We start from the raw sequence: 24,419 nt of genomic DNA, 5'->3' as shown, positions 1-24,419 counted from the left end.
TTGAAACAAAAGAATCAAGACACTGGAAAATGTCATGTGACTAGCTTTTTAGTCACATTATGTCTGAAGACATTTGAATTTAAATTTAATTCACATCAAATTACTACATATTGCACCTTCAATTTCCCCCCCCCAAAAATAATTTTGCAGAGTTCTCCAGCTTGCACTAATTCTCAAAATGACTCTGCTCTAGATAATCCACAAAAGAACATTATTTTGTTATTTTTATTGTTATTTTTATGTGCACCACATATTTACAAAGATTCATAAATAAAACGAGACAGTTACAGTGTCAAGATTCCGTTTTCTTTATTCTTGAAGGGCGCAATGCTTTTTTTGTTGTTTTTTTTGTTTTGTAATATTTCTGTGCACAAAAAAACCTCACAAAGTGAAAGTTCACATCGCGACTGTAGCTCCAGAATTCAACGTCACACCATGGCCAAAACAAAAGTCGGCAAAAAACAGGGCGAAGAACTCTGTACAGTCAATATCTCCTTTAAAAATAACACAAGGACAAAAAATGTTCCTCTTAAATCAAATTCTATTTTTTAGTGAAATACAACAAAATAAATTCTATAAAATAAAACAGCAAAGTATTTAAATATTATATGGTGGGCAGAATATGTTCATTTGCAGGAGTATTTGGTATTTTTTTTAGACAGAGGAAGAGAAAAAAAAAACACGCATTCAAGTTACCAATTAAATACAGTATTTACTGATGGTTACCTTTTTACCTCCTAAAGAAGATTAACTTTAGCTCAAGTTGCAACATGACTAACCAGCAGTTATCTTATGATACAACCCTGCTTTTCTTGTCCGATCCCCTTGGATGAAGAGTCCGAAAATAATAAGCTTGCGTTCGTTCCAGTAGAATGGGCAGAGCGAATGGGTGGTGGGGGGTCGCTTCTGTCGTACCCCTCACCCAACCCACGCTATCTCTTTATCCACCAGGAGCTTTGCTTCAGCGTCTGTCCAACACTGGGTCCACCCAGGAAAGACAAACGGGCCACCCAAGCACAGTCTGTTATGCTCCCCGCATCCTGGCATAGCAAATTCGTTGCATATACATTTTTTCTCCATCTTTATATTAGTTTGTAATTCCTATTGTCCAAAACTAAGCGCTTTTAACCCATCACAGGGGAGGAAAATAAAATAAAAACAGGACTGTTTGAATGAGTGAGCGAGGATTATATGTGCAATTGAAAAGCCACTTATTCTTACATTGGTTCAAAATTAATAGCAGTCAATGTCTCAAGAGGAAAATGAAATTATAAAGAGCAGTAAAGAAAACCAAAAGAAGGCGGCTTGTAAGAAGAGCTCTGGATTAAGGATTACAGCTGTCATGAATCATCATATTCTTTCCCGTTTGGCTACACTAGTCTGGTGTGAAGCCATGCTAAATGTTACAGCATATTAACTAGAGCTTTCAAAAAGGTCTTGAATAGCAGAAAAAAAAAAACGGAAAAAAAAAAAAGGCAATGAAAGTTCTGGAAACAATATCACCACTTGTCACATCAACCAAAAAAAAGAGGGGAGAAAAATAATTAAAAAAAGACCGTAAAAGTTTTCACCCAACCACTTCTAAGGGTTTTCTCACTAGCGCCAACTCCAGGATCTCCAGAGCTGGTTTAGTAGGGTTAAGTCAACAGGAACAATTGAAGCTATGTTCTTTCCTAAACCTCAGTGACTTCCCACACTGCCGTTAGGCACACCAGACCAAACTTCACTTCTGAGCACAGGTGATAAAACAAAGTTGGTGCTGTTTTTTTGTGTTTTTTCCCCCTTTTTAGTATTTTTTTTGTTGTTTTGTGTTTGTTTTTATTGTCGTTTTTCTCTCTCTCATAGATTTGCAAGTCGCCCCCAACAGCAAACTGACACTTGTCGCGCAGTTTTTTTTCTTTTTGTTTTATTATTTTTGAACAGTCAAAACATTAACATACTATGTACACTGTCAAATTGACAAAAGCGCCTCAGGCCCGTTTTATGTATCTCTTTTTTGTTTGTTTGTGTGTTTTTGTATGTTTTGTTTTTTTTTATGTACGACGCTACGCACTATCCACTGCAGGCTGACTATCCACTGCAGGCGGGTTATATGTCAAGAGTCACACTGCAGGGCATATGGTGAATAGGACCCTCCACTCCAGGTCTGGTACAAAAACAAAAAATGAAACAAAAACAAAACAAAAAGAGGGGGGAAAAAAAGCTGAATTCTGGATACAGCGGGGCCTGGAGTGGAGAGGTGTGGGCAGGCAGGGGGGTTGGTTGGGGTGGGAGGTTGGAGGTTGGGGCCCCCAGACCGGTCCTCCTCTCTGGCGGAGAGAGAGAGAGCGAGAGAGATAGATAGAGATAGAGGGAGAGAGAGAGGGACAGAGCAGAGAGAGAGAGAGAGAGAGAGCAGACGGAGAGAGGGGCAGGAGGGTGGAGCGCACAGGCTTTTTAAGGGCGGAGGTGCGGCAACGGCGGACGATCTGGCGCTGGCGCTGACTACTCCTTGGTGGTGGTGGTGGTGGTGGTGGTGGTGGTAGTTGTGGTGGTGGTGGTGTTGGTGGTCTGGGCCGGAGGCACCTCCTCAGTGGGCTCCCAGTTCTCTTGTGCTCGTGGGCCCGGGCGCTGGGGGTTGTTCATATGCTGCGCTGCCGGGCCCGTGTAGGGCTGCCCATGGGGGTGGTTGTTCTGCTGCTGCTAAAACACGCACACAAACACACAAACACGTCAGATGTCAGCAAATAGCATCCCAAATGTAACATTACAGAAACTTTCACTTAGAATTTCTTATGCACAATTTATACACAACTACGTACAGTATGTACACCTGTTTGCATAATTTTACATAAAACTGGTACACTTTGCACACTATACTTTTATATTGAACTGATATGCTGTGCACATCTCTATATTCATTTCTATATTTAGGTTTTATATACGACTAGATATACCATACCTACACAAAGACTACTAATGATCTTTTTGCAAACTTTTACCTACAACAAGTCTATGTGATTATTGTGTGTGTAGTCTCTATATCAATTTCCCTACAAATTTGAATTTTTGAGCGTCAGTGTCCATTTTCCCAGCAGACGAGCAGGGTGGGGCGGGGGTGTATGAGTGTGAGTGTGAGTGCAGGGGGTCTACCTGCTGAAACTGGGTCCCTGGAGAGTGGGGGTACAGGGAGGTGTCCTCTGGGGGAGAGGAGTCCTGATCATCGGGGGCTTCCTGGTCGTCCGGCTCCTGAGGACGCACAGACGGGCAGAGGAGGGGAGAGAAAACAAAAACATCCTCAGAAAAAACATACATACTCTCACACACAGTCACTGATCATCTCAAACAGCACATGGCAGTATACGCTTCTTCATCTTCATCTTCATCTTTTTTTTAATGACATTTTTGACTTCCCCCCCTTGATCTCAAAAAAGAATAATGTGGTGCTTCTTAATTCATGAATGCGGCCATCAAAGTGGAGTGCCGAGACCCGCTAATTATGCTCGTGGGTGGAGAAGGCACTCCCAGTGTTCACTGGCACAATGTGCGAGTCTTCATTTAACGAGTAGCGCTCGCGTGCACCAGAGTCACTATCTGCTAGCTCAATCACTGCAGACGTCAAGAACTGTGACGTGCTGCGATCATTAATGGAACACTAAGGAAATTGCCCCCCCCCCCCCCCCCCCGGTCTCTAAACCAAGCGCAGGTAATAGGCACTTTAATTAAAAACTGGTGATTATTAAAGCCAATGAAGTGAGTGGGTCTTCTATGTGATTTGACAGCAGACTGATGATGTGTTTGTGTTCATTTAATCCCTGATTAGCACAGAGACATGGACATGAGACATGAATGGAAACAGTTCAACACCACGCATGTCCACAGAAACACACAGACGGCACACTGAGAATTGAGTACTGGCAAGGTTCAACACGGCTATGGGGCTCGACACACAAACTGTTGCTTCTGAGTGAAACTAAATGACTCCTAAGCTTACACCTACTGGTCACAGTGAGCATTATCTAGCCTTTAGAGAATAGCTGTCTATATTACACAGCATGTTACATTCTCACTGTGTGGTTTAGCAAGGAAGAGCACCGAACTCAAAAGATCTTAAAACATGGCCACAGTCTAGATAAAAATCGAACACTAACAACCCTATTTCTCAACCTACAAGACAACCACATCACTGTAGACAAACATTTGACACACAAACACAATCAAGAGAAATAGATTCTGTACGCTATAGCCAAGGCTGAGAGTTTTCGATCGCATTTCTTTTAGTCATTTAGTCTTTGAGCCGAGGTTGGGGAAGGAAGAGAAACAGGTGTTGGTTAAGAGAAGACACTGAGATGAAGACGATAGATTTAAAAAAATAAAAATTAAAAAAAAGATTAAAAAATGTATTAAAAAAAAATCAGAATTAAAATATATGTTTCTTTCAAAAGGCAGGGAGTGGGGTGGGGTTCAGGTCAAGTGTAGGAATGGGAGAATGGGACGGTGTGAGGTCACGCTCTGTGAACATTTAAGTTGTTTGTTTTTTTTAACAAAAACAGAAAAAAAAAAAAAGAAATTTAAAATCAAATCAATAGAAAGTAAACAAATGAATAACGCAGATGGCGGTAGTGGGTGCGAAGGGGGTGGGGTGGGGGGGTGGGGGTGGGGGTGGGAGAGGGGGGGAGGTGCGAGTCTTACAGTGTGCTGCGGTTGGACTGCGACCTCCCCTGGCATAAGCTGCTGAGGCGAGGACGGCTTCCGGGCAGCGTCCTCCTCCGACACAGCCTCGTGCTTCGTTAAGTGGCACTAGTTTTGAAATGGCAATTAACAATGCATACTGAGGTAAAAACAAGTGCCAAAAGGGTTACGCTGTTTAAGAATGGCTACGGTTTAACTTTGATTCTTAACATTTCACATTTCAAGCACTGCATGGCCAGCTACGGTCAAATTAAGAAAGAACGATCCTTACATAGAATAAATGAGTACATTTACAATATTACATTTTACATTATTCCTTTAGATTGGACTAAATAAGTCAGGGAAAATCATTTGAAAAATATGGGGATAAACTTATTATCAAAATGAAAGTATTGGTTCTGTTGAGTGGGCTTAAAACACTATACTACGTGATTAGGGGTACAAAATGTTCAAAACAAAACAGTCGAAAACTCAAAGCCCTCACTATAGTTAAGCACAGAGCAGTTATACAGCAGTCAGATTTACCCAGACATGATTATTAACAATCAAAATGCTGTTTCTACGGTCTTAAAGAAGCTTCAACTCACAGCCAAACCCACCCAGTGAAACATATCAATCAATGCCAAATTATTCCCCTTGATACTAATTATTACAGTGTCAAATCCAAACACTACAGAAAACGTCTGGCACATTTTCTCTAAATTAATCATGTATTCCAAAAATGACAAAATATCTTGACTACAATTATTGTTACCTATTAAAATGTAACACTAAACAATGTGTACCGGTAATTAACAAGGCAAACAAAAGCGGCAAATAACAACCTATTCACTTGTGATAACTGCAGTGACTTAATGACTACATACAACCTTGAGTTATATTTTACTAGGCTGTTTTCCCCTAAAGAGACATCCAAGACATGTGTGGTACTGTATCTCTGAAGCCTTGCCACTAGCGCAGCTCTGCAGTGCTATAGTAAAGGCATGCTGGCGTCGCCATGCATGCTGGGGGACACTAGGGGGCGCAGCTGCTGCCCTGGACCTACCTCCTCGGGGCAAAGCTCGCAGGCCTTGGCCAGGGTCATGCGGGCACTGTGTGAGCGCTCCAGGAAGTAGCCGTTGGAGGTCTCGTTGCTCTGGACGGGCGGGGACCAGTTGTTGTAGGTGTACTGGGCATTGCCCGTGTACGGCCGACGCTCCAGCTCGTCGCCGAGCCACTCCACCGCCCAGGTCCACTTCCTCTTCAGGTCGCCGTTACTCTGGAGAGAGCAGACAACACGCACAATTTAGGATGTGGTAGGTGAGTAGGGTTTAGGTGTAAGGAAATTATACAAAGGGTGCTCCAGAAGATGACCACCATTGCTGGATCATTGAAACCCACTGCCACCAATGTTATCCTAAAATGTGTTGCCAATCTTGTAATAACCAAACAACAACTAAACTATTGACCAGCTTCTCAATTTGAAACATTTTTCAACAGCGGTAAATGTATATTAGGGCTTTGAATTATTACATTGTATATAGATGAAACATATTTGTTGTGAAGTTGCTGAAACAGCAACAACCTGGCTGCTTTACGATATGAAGTATCAGACATATTATACATAATATCATATATAATATATATGTAGATATATATATATATATATATATATATATATATATATATATATATATATATTATTCTGTACTTGCTGTAAGTACTGTACCTGCAGGATCTGATAGGCCACAGAGCAGTTGCTGAACAGCGCCACCATGCATTTGATGCACTGGTAGGCCCTCTTCTGGTAGTGGTTCTTGGAGCGTTGGATGGTGTCGAAGAGCCCATCCCTGTCATCAGGAATCCCCTTCAACACATTGTGAATTCTGGCAGGTGGGGGAGAGCATAGAATCAGATTACAAATGCACAGGCAATGAAAGGTCCTTAAAACAAAAAAAAGAAAAATGAGTCAAATCGATTACATCAGTAAAGTTGAGACAAGTTACCTATGGGTCTGCCAGGAATCCTCGATAAGAAGGATCTGCAACAGCAGGTCCAGGTAAGGCCTAAGCTCATAGGTATAGGAGTACGCCACCTATAGCAAAACACAAAACATCAACATTTGTCAAAACTAAAACAGAATCGTAATAATCAATAACATATTATTCATGGACATAAATGGACAAAAAAAACAAAACAAAAAGTCTGAGCAATTCCCAACGCTAGAGGCTAGCCAAGCATAGCCAGGCTTTGATGCAAAGCAGTTCCTCCAGTCAACAACACTTTCAAAGTGTCCAGTGGAGAACTTGATGTGTTAATTATGGACAACAGCAATCTCGGTATCTGTAATGGCTGACTGGATACGGCTAGCTTTTAAAATCTTCTTTGTGATATTCAGATGAATTCTTTTTATGCATTGACTACTTCAGATATAAATAAATTATTACTGCGTGTGTGTGTGCGTGTCTGTATTTGTGTGTCTGCATTTGTGTGTTTGTGCTTGTGCCTGCATGTGTGTGTGCGCATCTGCGCACGTGTGTGTGTGTGTGTGTGTGTGCATGCATGCGTGTGTTTGCGGACCTGCCAGAGCAGCTCGCTGAGCACGGTGGAGGAGAACTGCGGGTTCTCCCAGCAGCAGAAGCGCAGCAGCTTGATGGTCTCCTCCGAGTTGCTGCAGTCCTCGATGATCTTCTTCACGTAGCTGGTGCGCACAAACAGGATCTCCGCCACCAGCTGCTGCAGGGGCATGATGGGGGCGGTCAGGTTGGGGTCGCCGTACGGATTCGGCAGGGGAGGGTTACCTGGAGGGAGACAGGAAGCATGATCATCTCATACGGTCTCATACATAGACGTGGTCATATCACCCCTTTCCAATTTTTCTAATTTTCAGCATCTAGTCAGTAGGCTACTACAGTAAACAGTATTGTTTTTAAAGTGTGATCATAGCCATACAGGAGTTATTATGGCTATACATATTCATGGCTAGATCATGGCAATTAACAACCGCTGATTGATTGAGGTAAAACGTGTTGGGTTATCAGCGGATGCTAAATGGCTAGAATATGGCACGTGGTTGCCTAGGTGCCCTCAGCTCCAGACTCTGCCCACACGGCATGTTTGCCTGGAGATGGCTGTTGAGTCAGTCACTAGATCCTGAGCAAGGATGTGGGTCTTCATCGGGCATTATATGCAATACTGTGATACTGAGAGAGAGAGCGAGAGAGAGGGAGAGAGAGAGAGAGAGAGAGAGAGAGAGAGAGAGAGCGAAAGAAAAAAAGAAAGGAGAGAGAGAGAGATAGATAGATAGATAGACAGAGATAGAAAGACAGACACAGACACTCACCATTAATAGAGGACTGCATGCGTGAGGCCACGTCACAGCAGCGCACCAGCTGCGACACCACAGTGAAGAGCTTGCCCAGCTCCGCGTACTGGTACTTGATGGGGGGGCCTGGACCCTCATCCAGGGCGACCAGCATGAACGTGGCCGGCACACCAAGCTTCAACAGCTGGGTCTTTTCTGCAAGGCCTGCAAACGCAGACAGTGTATTTAGCTTCCAGGACAAGACGATCTAATCGAAGTCCAAACCACAAACCAATTGCGAAGACAGAGACCGAGAGTCTTTGGTTGACAAATGACAAACAGGAAACGGGTCAGAGTAAGAGCCTGAGAGGGGGGCGGGGGGAGGGAGAAAAACGAGGCCAGTGGAGCAGGTGTTGTGGACGGGTGAAGGGTGCTTACCCAGGTTGGCGTACATGACGAACAGGTTGAAGTACTGCTGCAGGTGACGGCCGTGCTCGGACACCTCTCTCCGGAGCAGGTTGAGAACGGCACGCAACAGGTGGTCACTTAGGCTCAGGTTATCACAGGCCTGAGGGACAGAACGAAAAGAAAGAAAGAAAGAGACAAAAGAGCAAGAGGTACAAAGAAGAGTTTGTTAAGTAGACTAAAAGAGCTGAAAGAACAAAAACCTGAAAAATATTCAAAAATATTTCGATATTCATCTTAAAATCTAATGACAAGGCATAGTAGACTACCTAACACACGCCATGAGCTAAATAATAATAATAATAATAATAAAAAAGAGATAAGATTACGTAAAGGTCCACATACCACTTCAGGGCTCACCTGACTCGAGGGTCCTGGAGAGGCAATCGGTGAGGGGCATGGTCCGTCTTGCAGGGAGAAGTGCGCAATAAATACTATGAGCTTGGCGAAGGCGCCGCGCACCTCTGCGCTGGGGCACTCCAGCAGATACTCGGAGAAGCGGTTGGGGTAGGCGAAGAGGACGTTGTGTGCAAACCAGTAGCGTACATTCTTACTGTGCCTCAGCAGGATGCACAGGGCATCATACCTGCAGGGACACAACACAGGGCTGTCTCAGGCACAGGAACCAGTCATACCAGATATGGTTCAGGAACTAGTCATAAGAGGTATGGTTCAGGAACTAGTCATACGAGATATGGTTCAGGAACTAGTCATAAGAGGTATGGTTCAGGAACTAGTCATACGAGATATGGTTCAGGAACTAGTCATACGAGATATGGTTCAGGAACAAGTCATAAGAGGTATGGTTCAGGAACTAGCCATAAGAGATATGGTTCAGGAACTAGCCATAAGAGATATGGTTCATGTAAAGGCCTATCAGTAGGGACCTTGCATACCATATTGACAGGCGCCATTCACATTCACTAGACCACCTCACGGGAAGAGTTACTAGATCATCCACACAGAATAGAAATATCCTAAAAATACATATATTGCATGGAAATGTACTGGATGCTTGGTAACAGCTCAAGCCATTCGTTAGCTAAGACTGAGTAACCTCTGACCAACACACACACACACACACACACTTACCAGTCACTGGCTGGGCCTCGCACTATCTTCTTGGTGTGGAATCCAGTGCTGAAGAGGAACCTGGCAGCGAGCTGAATGCTGATCATTGCTATCTCCTCCGCTTCAGGCAGAAGATGATCTTGGCCTAATTGAGTCCGAAATAAACATCATTAGGGAGGAATGAGCAGTCGGAGCCCAAAATTGTGCGCTGAAATGAGAGTGCAACCCAAACAGCTGCAGCGCTGTGTGTGTCTGTGTGGGTTTTAATGCGCGTGACTGCCACTTCTTTTGAGTGCCTAACTGGGGGAGAGGGAGAGAGAGATCCACATTAAGATCATCAGTATGTTTAATATTCCCCTGAGCCGGGCAGGAGGAAATCAAACGCTTTCATTAAAGCAGCGGAAGAGGTCCTCATCTGCTGGAAATGGGCGCAATGACGGGAGAGAGACGATTTGCCGTGAAGGACATGTCTGCTCTCTCGCCGCTCCCCCTCACTGTCTTTCTCTAACACACACAGACACACAGACACACAGACACACAGACACACAGACACACACACTGTAAAAACTCAAGCAATCCAAACACAAGTGCTTTTGTGCTAAAAGGCTGGTGACCTTATAGTTCAACTTCCAGGGCTGAGGATTCTGGCCTCATCATAAAAATTAACAGCACTGCCACAAATTAACTCCTAATAGAAAGAGTACTTCAGCTTGCAATGGCACATCTTTGGCCTCTAACTAATTTAAGCCATTTTAGATGGTACCTCATGTACCTTCAGTAGTTACCCAACCCTCCAAATCAGATGTTCTGGACAATACAATATCCTTAACCCAAATTTAACCGAGAAAAGCAGCAATAGTGGATTTTATAACAGCCCCTTTTACGTCTTAGCAGGTAAACATTACAAAATATAACGAGTGCATTGACTGAATAGTACAAGACAACTGCTGAAGCTTCTGTCCCTCAAAAACACTTTCATTTGGGGAAAGGAAAGTCAACAAAAATGTGTCAATGTGACTGACGATCTAAAATGTTTCAAGAGATGCATGGGGGTGCACTTGAATCAGTCAGATGCTGCGCCTTAATCAGATAAAAGCCTCGGCGAGCCACAACTTCGTCCGGAGGAACATCGACGCGAAAACAGCATGGGGGGGGAGAGCCGGTCGGCCGGTCGCTCGCTTACCTGGCGGAGGGTTCAAGTAGACGCTGTTACACGTCAGGAGCTTCTTCATGAACTGGAAGTACTCGAGGCTGTACTGCATGCGGTTGTGCATGAACTGGACGTTCTGCTTGCGCACGCTGCACTCGATGGCGCCGGGCATCTTGATCTGGTTGGGCTTGCTGCCCAGCGTCAGCTCCTGGATGTACTTGACCAGCTCGCCGCCGTCGCGGTCCGGCGCGTCCATGCGCTCGTAGAACAGGATGTAGGCGTTCCACCAGCGCTTCTGCCGGCGGTACGACATGCGCTTCATCATGTGGTCGAACACCTCGCCCATGTACTCGCCGCCGAAGCACTGGTTCTTCATCTCCTCGTCGTCGTCCATCTTGCACTCCGTCACCTCGCCGTCGTCGAACTTGTACCAGCGGTTGCGCTCGCCGTCGCACACGCCCCCACCGCCTCCGCCGCCGCCGACGGTCCCCTCGCCCCGGTGGATGACGTACGAGTAGTAGTGGCCGCCGCTGGCCTGTCCCGAGTGCACCAGCACGCCGACGAGGCGGTAGCGCGAGCTGGGCGACTGCGGGTCGGTGACGGCGGGCGGCTGCTGCGGGGGCGTGTCCGGCGGCGGCTGGGGCGACTCGGCGGGCGGCAGCGGCTGCTCCTTGCCGTCGTCGGCGCGCGGCGTCTGGCTCTCGGGGCTCGAGTCGGACGAGCCCTCCAGCTTGGCCACGCCGGCCACCGTGTACGGCTCCATGTCCAGCTCGCGCGGGAACTCGAAGTAGTCGTTGAACTTGATGGCGCACTCGCGCTCCCAGTCGTAGTCGAAGCGCTTGAGCTGGATGGCCAGCACCGGCGGCAGCTTCTTGATGAGGAGACGCTTCACCGTGTCCACCTGTGTCCAGAAACACACACACATGCCGCGATTAGTCCCCGACACACTCATCTGAATTCACTGGAGATATGGTAGCATTTCATACTAGCAATAAGCAATGTGCACTGTGATCACATCGGCCTGATGAGCAGACTTCTCAGTAGTTCCATTTCATTTGACAACTGACTATGAAAGGATGAGGAAATTATACACATTTAACAATATCAACTGTTTCTCCCCCAATGACAACCACACTCAGTTGTTAAAACTTTGCCGTTGAAAAATAAAATAAAATTCAAAAACTGCTACAAGGACAGCGAGAGCCTAGAAGCGAGCTCACCTTCTTGTTGCACTTCTCACAGTGATAGGCGTTGGCCCCCTCCAGCAGGTCCCCCTTCACGTACTGCTCCATCGAGTCCAGAAGGTTCTGGTGGTTTCTGATGTCTACATTCAGTGTTGTGAACGACTCCTCACATTCATATCTGCACACAGCAACACAAACGACAGCCATTAGGACAGTGTACCTCTGCAAAACATCCTTCTTAATCAAATCAAAAACTCCTCTAAAGCCGCTGGAGAGAACATAAGCCCTGTGACATTTGCATTTCCACTGAGGGCGCTGCCTTAGGCTGGCTCAGTTTTATAGCAATCACAGGAGCAACAGAAAACAACGAGAAAGAGACTGTGAGAGGAACAGGGAGAGCAAGAGAGAGAGAGAAAGAGAGAAAGAAAGACAGAGATTCTGTTGATCCTGAGGGAAAAGACGAGGCGTCTACCTGTGAGGACAGCCCTGGCAGATCTTCTGGTCGGCGAAGGAGCCTCCCAGCACCTTGCTGAGCATGGCCGGGTGGCCCAGGGCCTTGAGCGCCTCGTCCAGGCTGTCCACCAGCGAGTTGAAGAACTCCAGCGCGTCGTGCTGCTCCCGCAGGTTCACCGGCTCACCCCATAACCTACGCGCGGGAACGAGAGGAGGATCTCAGGAACACACGCAAAACTACAGCTACAACAATTCATTCCCAATGGATGAGAAACCTTGCAACAAGTCATGCTACATACACATGCTGATACAGCAACAGTCACAACCATTCAACAGCAGTCTAGTCTATTACACTAGCCAACCTTCATTTGTTATCACATGCAGCAATGACGCATGAAACCACACACCAGTCACATACATCACCACTAGACAGACAGTGACAGGTATGTGATTTAATACTTGACTACAAGTTCTTCCCACAAATGCTATTAGTTTTCAAAGCAGTAATAAAACTGAGGAAAAAGCCTGGGGGTTGGCTAGCCATCATTTTCAGTGTGCAAACCACCCCCCTGCCTTTTTCCTCCGAGATCTTTTTTGATTGTTCTGCACTTGGATTAGAGAATGTGTCATCTGAGCGCAACATTATCTTTTTCCCCTCCAAAGCAGTAATACCAGACTGACCTGAACTGCTTCCAGAACCCCCGGGGCACGTAGTACTGCAGGCGCGAGGCGGCCAGGTGACCGAAGATGACCTGCAGGTGGCGCAGCACGCCGATGTTGTACTCCTTCCGGTCCTCGGCCTTGTTGAGGGACGGCTTGTCGTCGAACTGGTGGTGGTAGCTGAACACCTCGTCCCGCGGGTCAACGTTGCTCTGCGAGGACGGAAAATTGCCTTCATTAGACTTTTTAAAGAGCAAGCAGACACAATGGCTGGAGAAACTGTTTGCATTCGACTTTGTCTTCATTTGTGTTGAAAACTCTCGCCACATGGTTCCCATCACTGGCCTCTGCTGTGTTCATAACATCCCGCAGTGCATCAGGTTCGCTGGAGTGACTAGAGTGGAATTGATTTTTTCGATTGCTTGCCAGTCATCTTTTTTAATCAAATGAAATCCATCATATGAGAATGAACCATCCAGCTTTCATTTCATGTCTATTAAGAAACGTAACAAGATTCAGCTTCAGATCAATCCCAGATGAGCCAACACATACACTAGAACGCCATGTCCAGCAGAAGAATGACTAAACTAAAAACCACAGTTTGGAAATGACTGTCGTGTAGGTTTGGTTTTGTCTGTGATCAAACAATCAAACATTTAAACAGCCATTAATCTGTGGTCGTGTGCGTCAACAGCTCGGTTTTCAACCAACGGTGAGGTAGTTCTGCTCCACCAATCAGATCTTGCCTGGTTCCTCTAGCCAGTGACACCGGTTATTAGACGACGAGCTGCAGCTGTGTTCAATCATGCGCTACCTCCTCATCCTGTTCCAACAGTGCGTGTTGATCATCGTTCAGCCTGCACTGTAAACCACTCATGCTACAGCCTTCGCTCACACAACCACAGGCACACAACACACTGATTGACAGTGTACTCAAAGCCATTCCAACCATAACATCTCTATGAGAAAGCCTGCCCAATTTATCTCCGATTTCAATGCTTATGACAACTGAAAAAATATAATTTGTTGTCAGCGACGACAGTGTTGTTTCAGTGGCTACCACTGCTACCGCTGCTAGAGACAGGTGGGGCTATCTGAGAGTGGGGAACGCGGCTGTTTCGCGCGGGGCCGTACCTCGTTGTCCTGCTTCTCGTCTCCGGACATGTCGTCGTCCACGTCGCTGCCGGTGCCCTCGATGGCCAGGATGCCGTTCCTGATGGGCGGGATCATGTAGAGCTGCTGGATGACCGAGTTCATGTAACACGTGGCGCCGGCGTTCTTCAGCCCCACGAAGCCCTTGGTGGGCCGCGGCCCCACCGGCGGTAAGTACTCCCATTCAGTAAGTGCCTCGCAACCTGCACAACAGACACAACGCACCAGGGGGTTCAGCCAATCAATGGACATTTAGTCAACACATTGTTTTGAAAAAAAATACACCCTAATCCTTAACCCTTAACTTTGATCCATTATTATTCTTTTTTTTAACACCTCCCTTCCATTTTGAAAAAGGGAGTAAACATTTCCAGTCATCCAATAGAACCGGTACCGTGTTTATTTTCAGAGCTGCTAACATGCTCCGACTTGCCAGAATAGGCTGACCGACTTCTGGACTTGTTGTGCAATTGGGTGTCGTTTTGCACTTCTTCCTACCGCTGTCATACGCATCAGCGCTCAATTCCATACCACAGTCATATATGTGATTCCATACCATGCATTCACTGAACACGTCAACACTGTAACACTGCAACCATGTTTGCAGATACTACTCATCTCACAGAAATGTTTTGCTGAGCATGTTGAAAACTAAATAACACACACTGGCTATCATCTATGGATCGAGTTGATGTAGTGAGTTGATGCAACATGCTCTCAAATGGAGCTTATAACAAAGTAATACGCTTCTCAGTAGCTCCAAATCAAAGTAGCATGCCAAAGCAATATGTCTGTCAAACATATTGTCCACACTTAACTAAAACTTATCGGAGTGTGTGTTGGTTTACACCCAAATAGAGTGTGTCCGACTGTCCGTACCTAAGTAATACATTTCCGTGAGCGTGTCGACGATCTGCTTGAGGTTGCGCATGCAGCCCACGGCGAGAGCCACCAGGAGCTCGAAGCCGGCGTTGATGGTGGCGGGACTGCTGCACACGGGGATGGCCTGCTCCGTGGGGAACTCGCCACTCTTCATGTACTGCAGGTACACGTTGGACGCCGGGAAGATGAAGTCGTCGATCAGCTCCTGCAGAGGGGGAAAAAAAGACGTGCACACCGTTGATCACACAAATAATCAATCCCACCAGCATAGCATGTAGACCGCAATGATTCCCTTTCATAGAAAAATAACTACTCATAAACATTTTGATAATCAATTAATATAGACAACTGATTAGACATTGCATTTCTGAGATACAGACAGACTGTTTATGCATGCATATTTTCTTTGAAGATGTCTCAATTGTAAGCATTAGTAATGGGTGTTGTAATGAGCTTGACTTGACTTCATGGATGTCATAGTTGTGAGGGCACACAACAGCGAACCAATTAGTGACGCACGAGCGCCGCTCCGTGCCACGAGCTATGCGTAACCCTACACTGGCGCTGGCCGAGGGCCCGCCTTCACCATGGCGCTGGCACCACAAACAGTGGGGCCGCTCTGCAGCGCTCGCTAACCTTGATGAGGTTGGCGCCGCCCTTCTCGCAGCCAATGTAGTACTTCTTCTCTGGGGTCTGGAAGGCCAGCAGCTCCTTGGTGACGCCCAGGTGGCCCTCCAGAATGGTCTCCTCCACGCCCGTCTCCCCGGTCCTCTTCACCTCGTCCTGCAGGGACAGAAACAGGGGGACGTCAGGAACACAATCACACACACACACACACAGAAACACACTACACACTACATACTACTAGACGTGGTGTAAGTCTATCTTCGTGGTCTCCATCTTGGAATGACCCGATAAATTCTGTTCCCAGCTCATTTTCCCTCGATGGGATTTGTCCTTCAATGCTCAAGCAGTCACCCAGGGAATGATTTGGGAAAACCAAGGGACCAAAAGAGCCAGTGCAAGCATTCAAGCAGCATGGTAGTACCACCTAACCTATTCTGAACAACTATCCTACACAATGCACCAATTCAGACAAGCTATTTCTTATACATATTGTGACTTGTGACATAAAATAGGAAACTTCTGACCATAAGCACTGTGACACTTGCATTTCCACTGAGGGTGCTGTCGTAGGCTGGCTCAGTTTTAGAACAATGACCGGGGCAACAGAAAGCAACGAGAAAGAGACCGTGAGAGGAACAGAGAGAGAGAGAGAGAAAGAGAGAGAGAGAGACAAAGACAAAGAGACCGAGAGAAAGACACAGCTCCGCTTACCCTAATTCTCTTGAGCCAGTCGATCTCGTTGTTGAGGAGGACCTCGGCGTTGGGGAGGTTGATGTTGCTGTTGTACGCGTAGTTGAGTAAGTGCCTTAAGAGAGTGAAGTAATCTCCGGCGTGCTTGGCACGCTCCTTTGCAGTGCTCTGAGAACACACACGGGACACGGTCACACACGGGTCACGCACTGGATACAGCTGCGCTTTTATTATACACACTTAGATGTTTTAGGATGGATTTCAAAACAGAGAGAGCAAGGGTGTGTGTGTGTTACTCACTCCTAGAACGGTGAAGAGGAGGGTGATGAAGAAGAGGAGAGGCCGGTGGCCCATGCAACACCTGGTGGCCATGAGGAAGAACTGCTCCTGCGCCATCTGACGCACAGACCTGAGAGGAGCACGCAACACAGTCATTAACTCAGTCAGTAACAACACAAATGCATACACATACACCAAATAATCTATCATGTCTTAGTTGTCTTAGTCGTGGAGCAAAAACTTCAGTAACCTTAAGATAAATAGACTAGAAACTGAGTAATGTGGTGGGGTGACATGCGATCTGAAGAAGGCCAAAGGCTGAAACATTACCGCTTTATTTAAAAAAAAACTCACTTATAACTCTGAGTGTGCGGCATCTCTCTCTCTCTATAAGCCTAAAACCTAGCTGCCTGCACCTTGACTTTGGTGTGCGTTTGCACCTCTCCTTCCGGGGCAACAGGAAAGAGCAGAAAAGAGGGCTGGTCACCCAGAGGGGACCCTGTGGGGACTCACTTGCTCTGGCAGTGCAGCAGCAGGTCTATGATGAACGTCTGCCAGGCCTTCTCCTTGCTCAGCGCGTCCAGGGCGGTGGGCGTGAGGGCAAAGCACAGGGTCATGACCTCCAGCGCCTCGCAGCACACCTGCTCGTCCTCTGCGTCCGGCTCGTTCCCAGCGTTTGTCTGCAGCGTGCGCGCACGCACACACACACACACACACACACACACACACACACACACACACACACACACACACACACACACACACACACACACACACACACACACACACACACACACACACACACACACACACACACACACACACACACACACACACACACACACACACACACACACACACACACACACACACACACACACACACACACACACACACACACACACACACTTTAGTACGTCTTTACTGATCACTCTCACAGTGCTGAGAAATGTGTGACAGGGGCTCTCCTTAAAATTGGCATATGGGCCAAATCAGACACAGACACAAACCTTCTCATAGATCTTGCTGATTTCCTCATTGGAGCTGAAGACCAGCTGTACTGTGCCACATCCTGAGGCCCAGACGATTTTCTGTATGGCCCGAATCACACAGATGTCTGGGAAGTACTTTGAGGCCTGGAAGAAGTTCTGTTCACAAAGGCAAGAACAACAGCGATGAAGTTGGGGGGGGGGGGGAATAACAAAAGAAATCGATAATCCTTGTTAACTCAACTTCAGAAAAGATTTATGGTCCTCTGTGGGAAAACTCTGGTATTAATCTCTCCGAAATAACAAAGTATTGAAGAGGAGGTCGGAGGATGACATAATACTGATTGGCTCTGACCTCACCACATTTTTACACAAATAGAGGTAAATCAACCGTGATGTATTTATAGTTCACATTTTCAGAAAGAGATAGAACAGAGTGATACACAGTGCAGACAGAAGACGGGAGAACAGAAGAGTGGTGGTGCGGACTCACCTCGTCGGAGATCTGTTGCGCGAGGCGTATGGCCACGTTCCGCAGCATGCACTCGGCCGAGGGGTTGGGGATGTTCTGCAGGGCGTTCTGCAGCACCAGGGCCTGATCGTGGGTGGCCTGGTTGATCTGGACAAAAACACACACGCGAGGGACCAACGTTACCACAGCAACCCCAAACACACGAGCGCGTCTCGGTAGTTAACTGGGGAAGAGAGACACCGGCTCCACCGCAAGAGATATGTGATGAGAGGCCATTTTCCTTGTTTTAGGGGCACGTAAACGGCTACGATTTTGGCACGCGTCGCTGGCTAGAGCCAGTGGCCCTTGTAAAATGATCTAACCATAACACGGACTTCATCATCCCAGTTAACCTTTCCAGGAAAATCGATCAATTTCATGCACGCGAGTCCACGAGTATGCCGCAAACCTCCAATTGCACAATGCAACACAGACATCGATCCACTGAACAGGGAGAAAAATAAATAAACAAATAAATACAACTTTCGGAAGGAGTCATGGAATCCTCAACCTTCACAAAGAGCCTCAGCAAACCCACACTGAGCCTTTTCTCAGCCGCTATCTGCACAGCCAGCAGCAGACAAAGAGCCAAGTGTGAGGCCACAGGAGGGTTTGTGGCCTGAGACGGCTTCTGCCGAGACATTTTTCTCAGACACATGGACTTATGCCTCCAGGGGGAGGGGGCGGGGGGGGAGAGAGGGACATGGAGATGGAGGAGAGGAAAGGAGAGGAGAGGAGAGGAGAGGGGGACATGGAGGAGAGAGAAGGAGGGGAAAGGGGGTTCTGGCAGAGGGATTCTGCGGTGGAAAACATGTGCATCTGCATTGTAATTTTTTTTTTTTTTTTAAATCTCATTTTACAGCCTGAATTCAATCCAACACAAGACATAAAAAAACAACAAAAAAAAACACTTTCTTGAATCCACAGGACAGCATCTCTCTTTCTCTCACTCTCTCTCTGTGGTGGGGTGTGCATGTTTGGGGTCTAGCGAGGCACAATGCGAGGTCACGCTCCATGGCGAGCGCTGCAGTGGCATCTTGCTGTATTTGTTAAGGACACTCATTCTGCCAGACACCCAACACCCCTGACATTTCCCAGCCGAGAAGCGAGTGGAGAGAGGAAGATTGGGTGGGGGGTGCGAGGGCGGAGGGGGGGTGGGGGTTGGGTTGGGTTGGGTAGGTGGGGGCATGGAAGGCAGCGAGGGTTGGGCACGGGGAGGGGGTCCGCTCAGGACTTTCTTAATGTGATTGATGAGCCCCCGAGGAGCGTCCTGGAAGGGGTGGCGGGGAAAAGGTCAGACACTCGGACAGAAATAAGATTTCCTTCTGCACTGCGGTGTGCGCGCAAGTGTGCACAAGTGTGTGTGTGTGTGTGTGTGTGTGTGTGTGTGTGTGAAGGCGAGTGGACTGACACTAAGGCTGCTCCTATTTCATTACTAGGGGAACTGTTACTTGTCTGTCTTTTTTCCTTTTTTTTATCCACTGCATCTTGTTCACAAGGGTAGCATTGCACAGGATGAGATTGCCTCAGATTGCTTGCTGAATGTGTGAGGGATGGGTCTCTCAGACTTCAATCCCCCCACCCACACACACACACACACACACACATACACACACACACCTCTATCTCTCTCCATCTCAAAAACATAAATATGAATGCCAACATCCCCTGAAACAGCACATCATCTCATTTCTATTCAGGCAGACATCTCAAACGTGAACACAGGAATTGCCACACTCCAGAACAGAGAGGCACAGAATGAGATAGTGTGAGTCAGTGTATGCATGTATGTATGCTTGTATGTATATTTGTGCATCAGTGTGTGACAGAGTGTGTGTGTGTGTGTGTGTGTGTGTGTGTGTGTGTGTGTGTGTGCACGCGCGTTTGTGCGCGTGTGTGTGTGTGTGTGTCTACTTACTGGCGAGACGGGCATGGTGCCCTCCACCACCGGCTGGCAGGCCTCGGCGACCGCCTTGACGTGGCCGAAGCCGACGGCGGTGAGCAGGAGCTTGGCGATCTTGAGGGCGTTGAGGTAGGCGCCCCGCCGCGTCTCCATGTCGGCGTTTGGCAGGAAGTTGTTGCGCGTGAGCATGCTGAGCACCAGCGGCAGCCCGCCACTCTTCAGGAAGTTGTACTGGAAGTCGCTGGCGTCCTCGCCCAGCGTGTGGCTGGCCGGCATCAGCAAGGCGTACACCACCTGGGGCGGGACGAAAAGACAGAGAGAGGTCAAGAGCGAGCCGGACACTCGCGAGACACAGCGAGTCGACTTGTCTAGCCAGGGGTCATCCGACGAGTGCGTAAACAAGAGACGGAGCCGTGGAGTTGGTACGGTTTCTGGGCAAAAATATGGCAACGAATGAGATGAAGAATTCCCTTCCCCATGCCCTGTGCAGCAGCTGGCACATTTAGTGCTCCAGCCCTGATAGCAGATTGGCAGCTATAAAGAACCGCTGTAGTGCTCGCAGATGGGCACAGACAGAGTATGTGAGTGGGCCAGGGGAAAAAAGCCACGTGTGTGTGTGTGTGTGTGTGTGTGTGTGTGTGTGTGTGTGTGACAGGTGTTAGCCTCGTAGCGGTGTGATGTTCAGACTGCAGATGACGTGATGCTGCTGATGTGCGGGGGGACAGACAGGTACCTCGATCAAGTAGAGCACTTGAGAAGGCGACGGGCCAAAGAAGCGGGAGTCGAGGGTGGGACTAAGGCTGTTCTCTCCCAGTTTGGCATGATCCAGGCAGATCGCTCGCAGGTTCTCCATCGTAGTGTTATCTGGGGACATCACAAGAGCCGGATTCAATAACTCAACACAGTGGCAATTTCAGCAGAGACTAGCATAATGTAATCACTAGCATAATGTCAAACCGGAATGACCTATTCAAACCAGCAGCGCGGATTCTCTTTCCGTTTCTGTTTATTTCTTGCTCTCTCTTTCTGTTCCTTCGTCATACTGCATCTCTCCTTTTCTCCTTCTCTCCATTCCCCATCTCTTCTCTCTCTCTCTCTCTCTCTCTCGCTCTCTCCCACCCATCTCTTTTCTCTCTCTCTCCCTCTCTCCATATTTTCTCTCTCTCTCCCCCATCTCTTTTCTCTCTCAGTACCCCAATTACCTCATTACACATTATTAGGCCATTCAGCTCATTCCCTGCATGTGTGGCTGTGCGTGTGTGTGTGTCTATCTCTGTGTGTGTGTGTGTGTGTGTGTGTGTGAGGACAGGCTGGTGCGGACGTGGTCACCTGGGGGCATGAGCTTCATGAGGACGCGAGCGCCGTCGCGCAGGAGGGGCATGTTGAGGTTGCAGCCCAGATCGGCCACCTGCCACAGGAAGGAGATGTAGCGCAGGTGCAGCGACATGATCTACAGGGGCACAAGACAAGACGGGACACGTCAGAGACCGGACAGTCCAGTCAGGGAGGGCACAACACCGCTAGAGAAGGGGCTTTATAAGGATGATCATGAGACTGAGAACATAAACAGCACATAGGTTTCCATATACATAGAATGGATGTTGGTTTTGTGCCATAAATAGTAAAAAACACAAGAGGGCCATAAAGGGTGTGTGTATGTGTGTGTGTGTGTGTGTGTGTGTGTGTGTGTGTGTGTGGGGAGGATTGAGACAGAATGAAAAGAGAAGGAGCACAAGAGACCCAGTAGAAGCTTCACGACTGACAAAGAGCAAAATGGACAGCCACGGCTCGATGCGTCACTTTGCCGTCTGTCCACCCAGGCTACAGTAACAGCCAGCATCACACCCAGGCCTGCCCCCTTCTGCTCCCTCCACAGCTTCCCAGCTCCCCGACACACACACACACACACACACACACACACACACACACACACACACTGTGGAGCCTGGCAGGTCGTCCGGCGCAGAGCGCTCAGCAGTGGTGGTGAAAGTGAAATATGCTCGGAGAGGGAAAAAGAAACAAGCGCGGGTCCGCTCCAGTGGGTCTGTGAGGACAGCAGCTGCTAACGGCATCACTGTCAAGCACCCGAGAGGGCAGGAGGAGACGGAGGGAAGGAGGGAAGGAGAAGAGAGAGGGGAGGGGGGGAGGAGGAGGAGGAGGAGGAGAACAACGTGCAAGGGTAGGCTCTGGGTCCACATAAGGTGAGGAAGGCTGGGTGTTGGGTAAGAGAGGGTGTGTGTGTGCATGTGTGTGAGTGTGTGTGTGTGTGGGGTATGAGAGGGTGTGTGTGTGTGTGTGTGTGTGTGTGTGTGTGTGTGTGTGTGTTGGGCAAGAGAAGGTGTGTATGTGTATTGGGTGCGAGAAGGTGTGTGTGTGTGTGTGTGTGTGTGTCCAACTGGTCCTCACCACTCCAGGCAAGCAGCTCTCCACCTCGGGGTTGGGCCCGTCGCTGTAGTGGTTGCCGTGGTTTCCGGGCGAGCCGGTGGAGGAGTCCGAGGAGCTGTCGGGGCTGGAGGGCATGTTGGCGCTGACCTGCGTCAGCTTGGCCGTGATCAGCTGTGGGCGGGGCAAGAACAAACGGTCAGACCAATGGAACGCCACTTCACCATGACATAGAACACGCAATACAGCGATCACAGAGGACATGCCTTAACACACACTGTACATACAGTAGCGGCCTACAGAAGTCCAATGACACTTTCTGTCCATGCGCACCAGCAACAAAATATTTCAACGACAACCATTCGATAAACGGTGGATTTTATTGAGCAACGCCGACAAAAACACAGCTGAGTCATGATCTGTCCAGCGGCAGTGAAAGTTGTTGGGGGGTGTGCAGGGTTGTATTGAATACAATGGAATCTAATGTCATCGAACGTCGAAAGTGGAGTGAGTCATGTCGGCGCCTATGTGTCAGTCAGGCGTAAGTGGAATGAAGCCTGTACTGACTAGAACATGAGCATATGTACACTTTAATCAAACCATAGCAACTAAAGCAAATACTGTAAAGCATCAAGAGGTCCATCTCTCCAGGAAGGAAGGAAAAGGCAAAGCATCACCCATCAACAGGAGCGAGAGGAAGGGACGATAGGAGGGAAACACTTCCGCCATTTCTCACCGTTTTATCCTTGAGGTTGAGCTGGCCAATCAGCTTGCGGTCGTCGTTGGGGTCGACCATCTCTCCGCCGATGTAGAGCTCGATCTTGGTGTGCGTGCTGTTGGCCTTGATGCGGTTGAGGATACTGCGCCGCACCGAGCCGATGGTGTCGTTGGTGTGCGACCAGATGTCCAGGTCGTCCACCTGCCGGCCTTGGTTGGGGAAGCGCACGATCAGTGTGATGTGCTTGCCCCGGAATGCTCTGAGGGAGAGAGAGAGAAAGAGCGAGAGAGAGAGAGAGAGAGCGAGCGAGCGAGAGGGGGGACATAAACAAAGATTAGGAAAATGCAGACTGAAGTCCCTTTATAAAGACGACTCCTAAAACACTTGTTAAATGTAGCTAGTACGAGACCAGGTAAACAGTGAACTTCAAGTGACGATCAGCTCCCGTTTAGTTGGACAGGCAATGTAATCATCATGGGCTATGATAAATGGGGGTGATTATCCTAGAGGTATTTTAAATATAAATATATATGTTTTATCATTGTTTTATAATGTATTAATCTATTTAATGTGCTTTTTTTTTTTTTTTTTTTAAATGTTTTAAATGTGCTTTTCAAACACTGCGGACATGTTGGCTGCATCTCAACAGCAGTCTAGGGCCCTTTCTGGAACTAGCTACTGTGCCCTCTCCCTTGCACTCTGCTCCGCCATATTAAGGGCCAACCGAAACCAATTGCTGTTAAGTGGCTGTGTGCTATAAACCCTTTAATGCCGAACTTGTCAAGAGAACGTGTCAATTAATGCAGCACATCATGGAGAACGCTTCATACAAATGAGAGTTTCGTGTGAGTAAACCTGCAAACGAATTCATGATTACATCGGGACCTGTTTTGGCTAAGGAGAGTTAAAGCCGAGAGTGTGCGAATTTAGCTGTGAGGGGGATTCCCACCAGTACACACTCCGTAACACTTCGTACACTCCATAACCGAGGAGGAGTGTGTAGGGACTAGTTTCGGGAAAAGGCATGTCACGCCTACCACGAGAACTCCTAGCGTGGCACCTCTTTATCCTGAACACTCTGGTAAGGCAGGGCAATTACAAGCACCTGCTCCCAATCCAAGGGCACACCCATCCACCATTCAAGAGATTGGGTGCCTCTCAACATCTGTCCTCGATCCTCGATGCTCGATCATCGAGGGGCGTTCCCACTGATCTATAACTAACACTGGATAGAATATCCCATTGTTGCCGCCGCATCATTCTTTATCTAGATCAGTGAGGACGAGGATTGAGGAAGGAAGGGAGGGTGTATAAAAGACCAAATGAGAGGCACCCAATGATAGGCTGCG

The 24,419-nt window shown here is 47.9% G+C and overlaps 1 protein-coding gene across 10 annotated transcripts in view; it reads right to left on the bottom strand.

The window, feature by feature from the left end:
* Positions 1-292: 292 nt before the first annotated feature.
* usp9 (ubiquitin specific peptidase 9) overlaps positions 293-24,419 on the bottom strand; it is a 49,521-nt gene continuing 25,394 nt past the window's right edge. For 4 of the 10 annotated variants that reach the window (XM_062534249.1, XM_062534248.1, XM_062534254.1 and 1 more), the window contains 28 exons: positions 23,089-23,329; positions 22,377-22,526; positions 21,300-21,420; positions 20,704-20,834; positions 19,986-20,264; positions 18,050-18,175; positions 17,578-17,715; positions 17,081-17,247; positions 16,589-16,697; positions 16,310-16,456; positions 15,608-15,754; positions 14,969-15,176; positions 14,072-14,292; positions 12,959-13,149; positions 12,297-12,470; positions 11,861-12,002; positions 10,674-11,541; positions 9,512-9,635; positions 8,765-9,005; positions 8,393-8,522; positions 7,994-8,179; positions 7,231-7,451; positions 6,657-6,745; positions 6,380-6,536; positions 5,717-5,929; positions 4,672-4,779; positions 3,133-3,228; positions 293-2,682 (listed from right to left, as the gene is read on the bottom strand). In XM_062534249.1, the coding sequence (XP_062390233.1) occupies positions 2,485-2,682; positions 3,133-3,228; positions 4,672-4,779; positions 5,717-5,929; positions 6,380-6,536; positions 6,657-6,745; positions 7,231-7,451; positions 7,994-8,179; positions 8,393-8,522; positions 8,765-9,005; positions 9,512-9,635; positions 10,674-11,541; positions 11,861-12,002; positions 12,297-12,470; positions 12,959-13,149; positions 14,072-14,292; positions 14,969-15,176; positions 15,608-15,754; positions 16,310-16,456; positions 16,589-16,697; positions 17,081-17,247; positions 17,578-17,715; positions 18,050-18,175; positions 19,986-20,264; positions 20,704-20,834; positions 21,300-21,420; positions 22,377-22,526; positions 23,089-23,329 (5,323 nt within the window). In that variant the 3' untranslated portion in view covers positions 293-2,484. The remainder of the gene's footprint in view (positions 2,683-3,132; positions 3,229-4,671; positions 4,780-5,716; positions 5,930-6,379; positions 6,537-6,656; positions 6,746-7,230; positions 7,452-7,993; positions 8,180-8,392; positions 8,523-8,764; positions 9,006-9,511; positions 9,636-10,673; positions 11,542-11,860; positions 12,003-12,296; positions 12,471-12,958; positions 13,150-14,071; positions 14,293-14,968; positions 15,177-15,607; positions 15,755-16,309; positions 16,457-16,588; positions 16,698-17,080; positions 17,248-17,577; positions 17,716-18,049; positions 18,176-19,985; positions 20,265-20,703; positions 20,835-21,299; positions 21,421-22,376; positions 22,527-23,088; positions 23,330-24,419) is intronic. The other 6 variants (XM_062534256.1, XM_062534257.1, XM_062534250.1 and 3 more) reach the window with 5 other exon arrangements.

This window comes from Sardina pilchardus, chromosome 4, assembly GCF_963854185.1.
Source record: "Sardina pilchardus chromosome 4, fSarPil1.1, whole genome shotgun sequence".
NCBI lineage: Eukaryota > Metazoa > Chordata > Actinopteri > Clupeiformes > Clupeidae > Sardina > Sardina pilchardus.
This window is presented reverse-complemented; position numbering and strand designations above follow the sequence as displayed.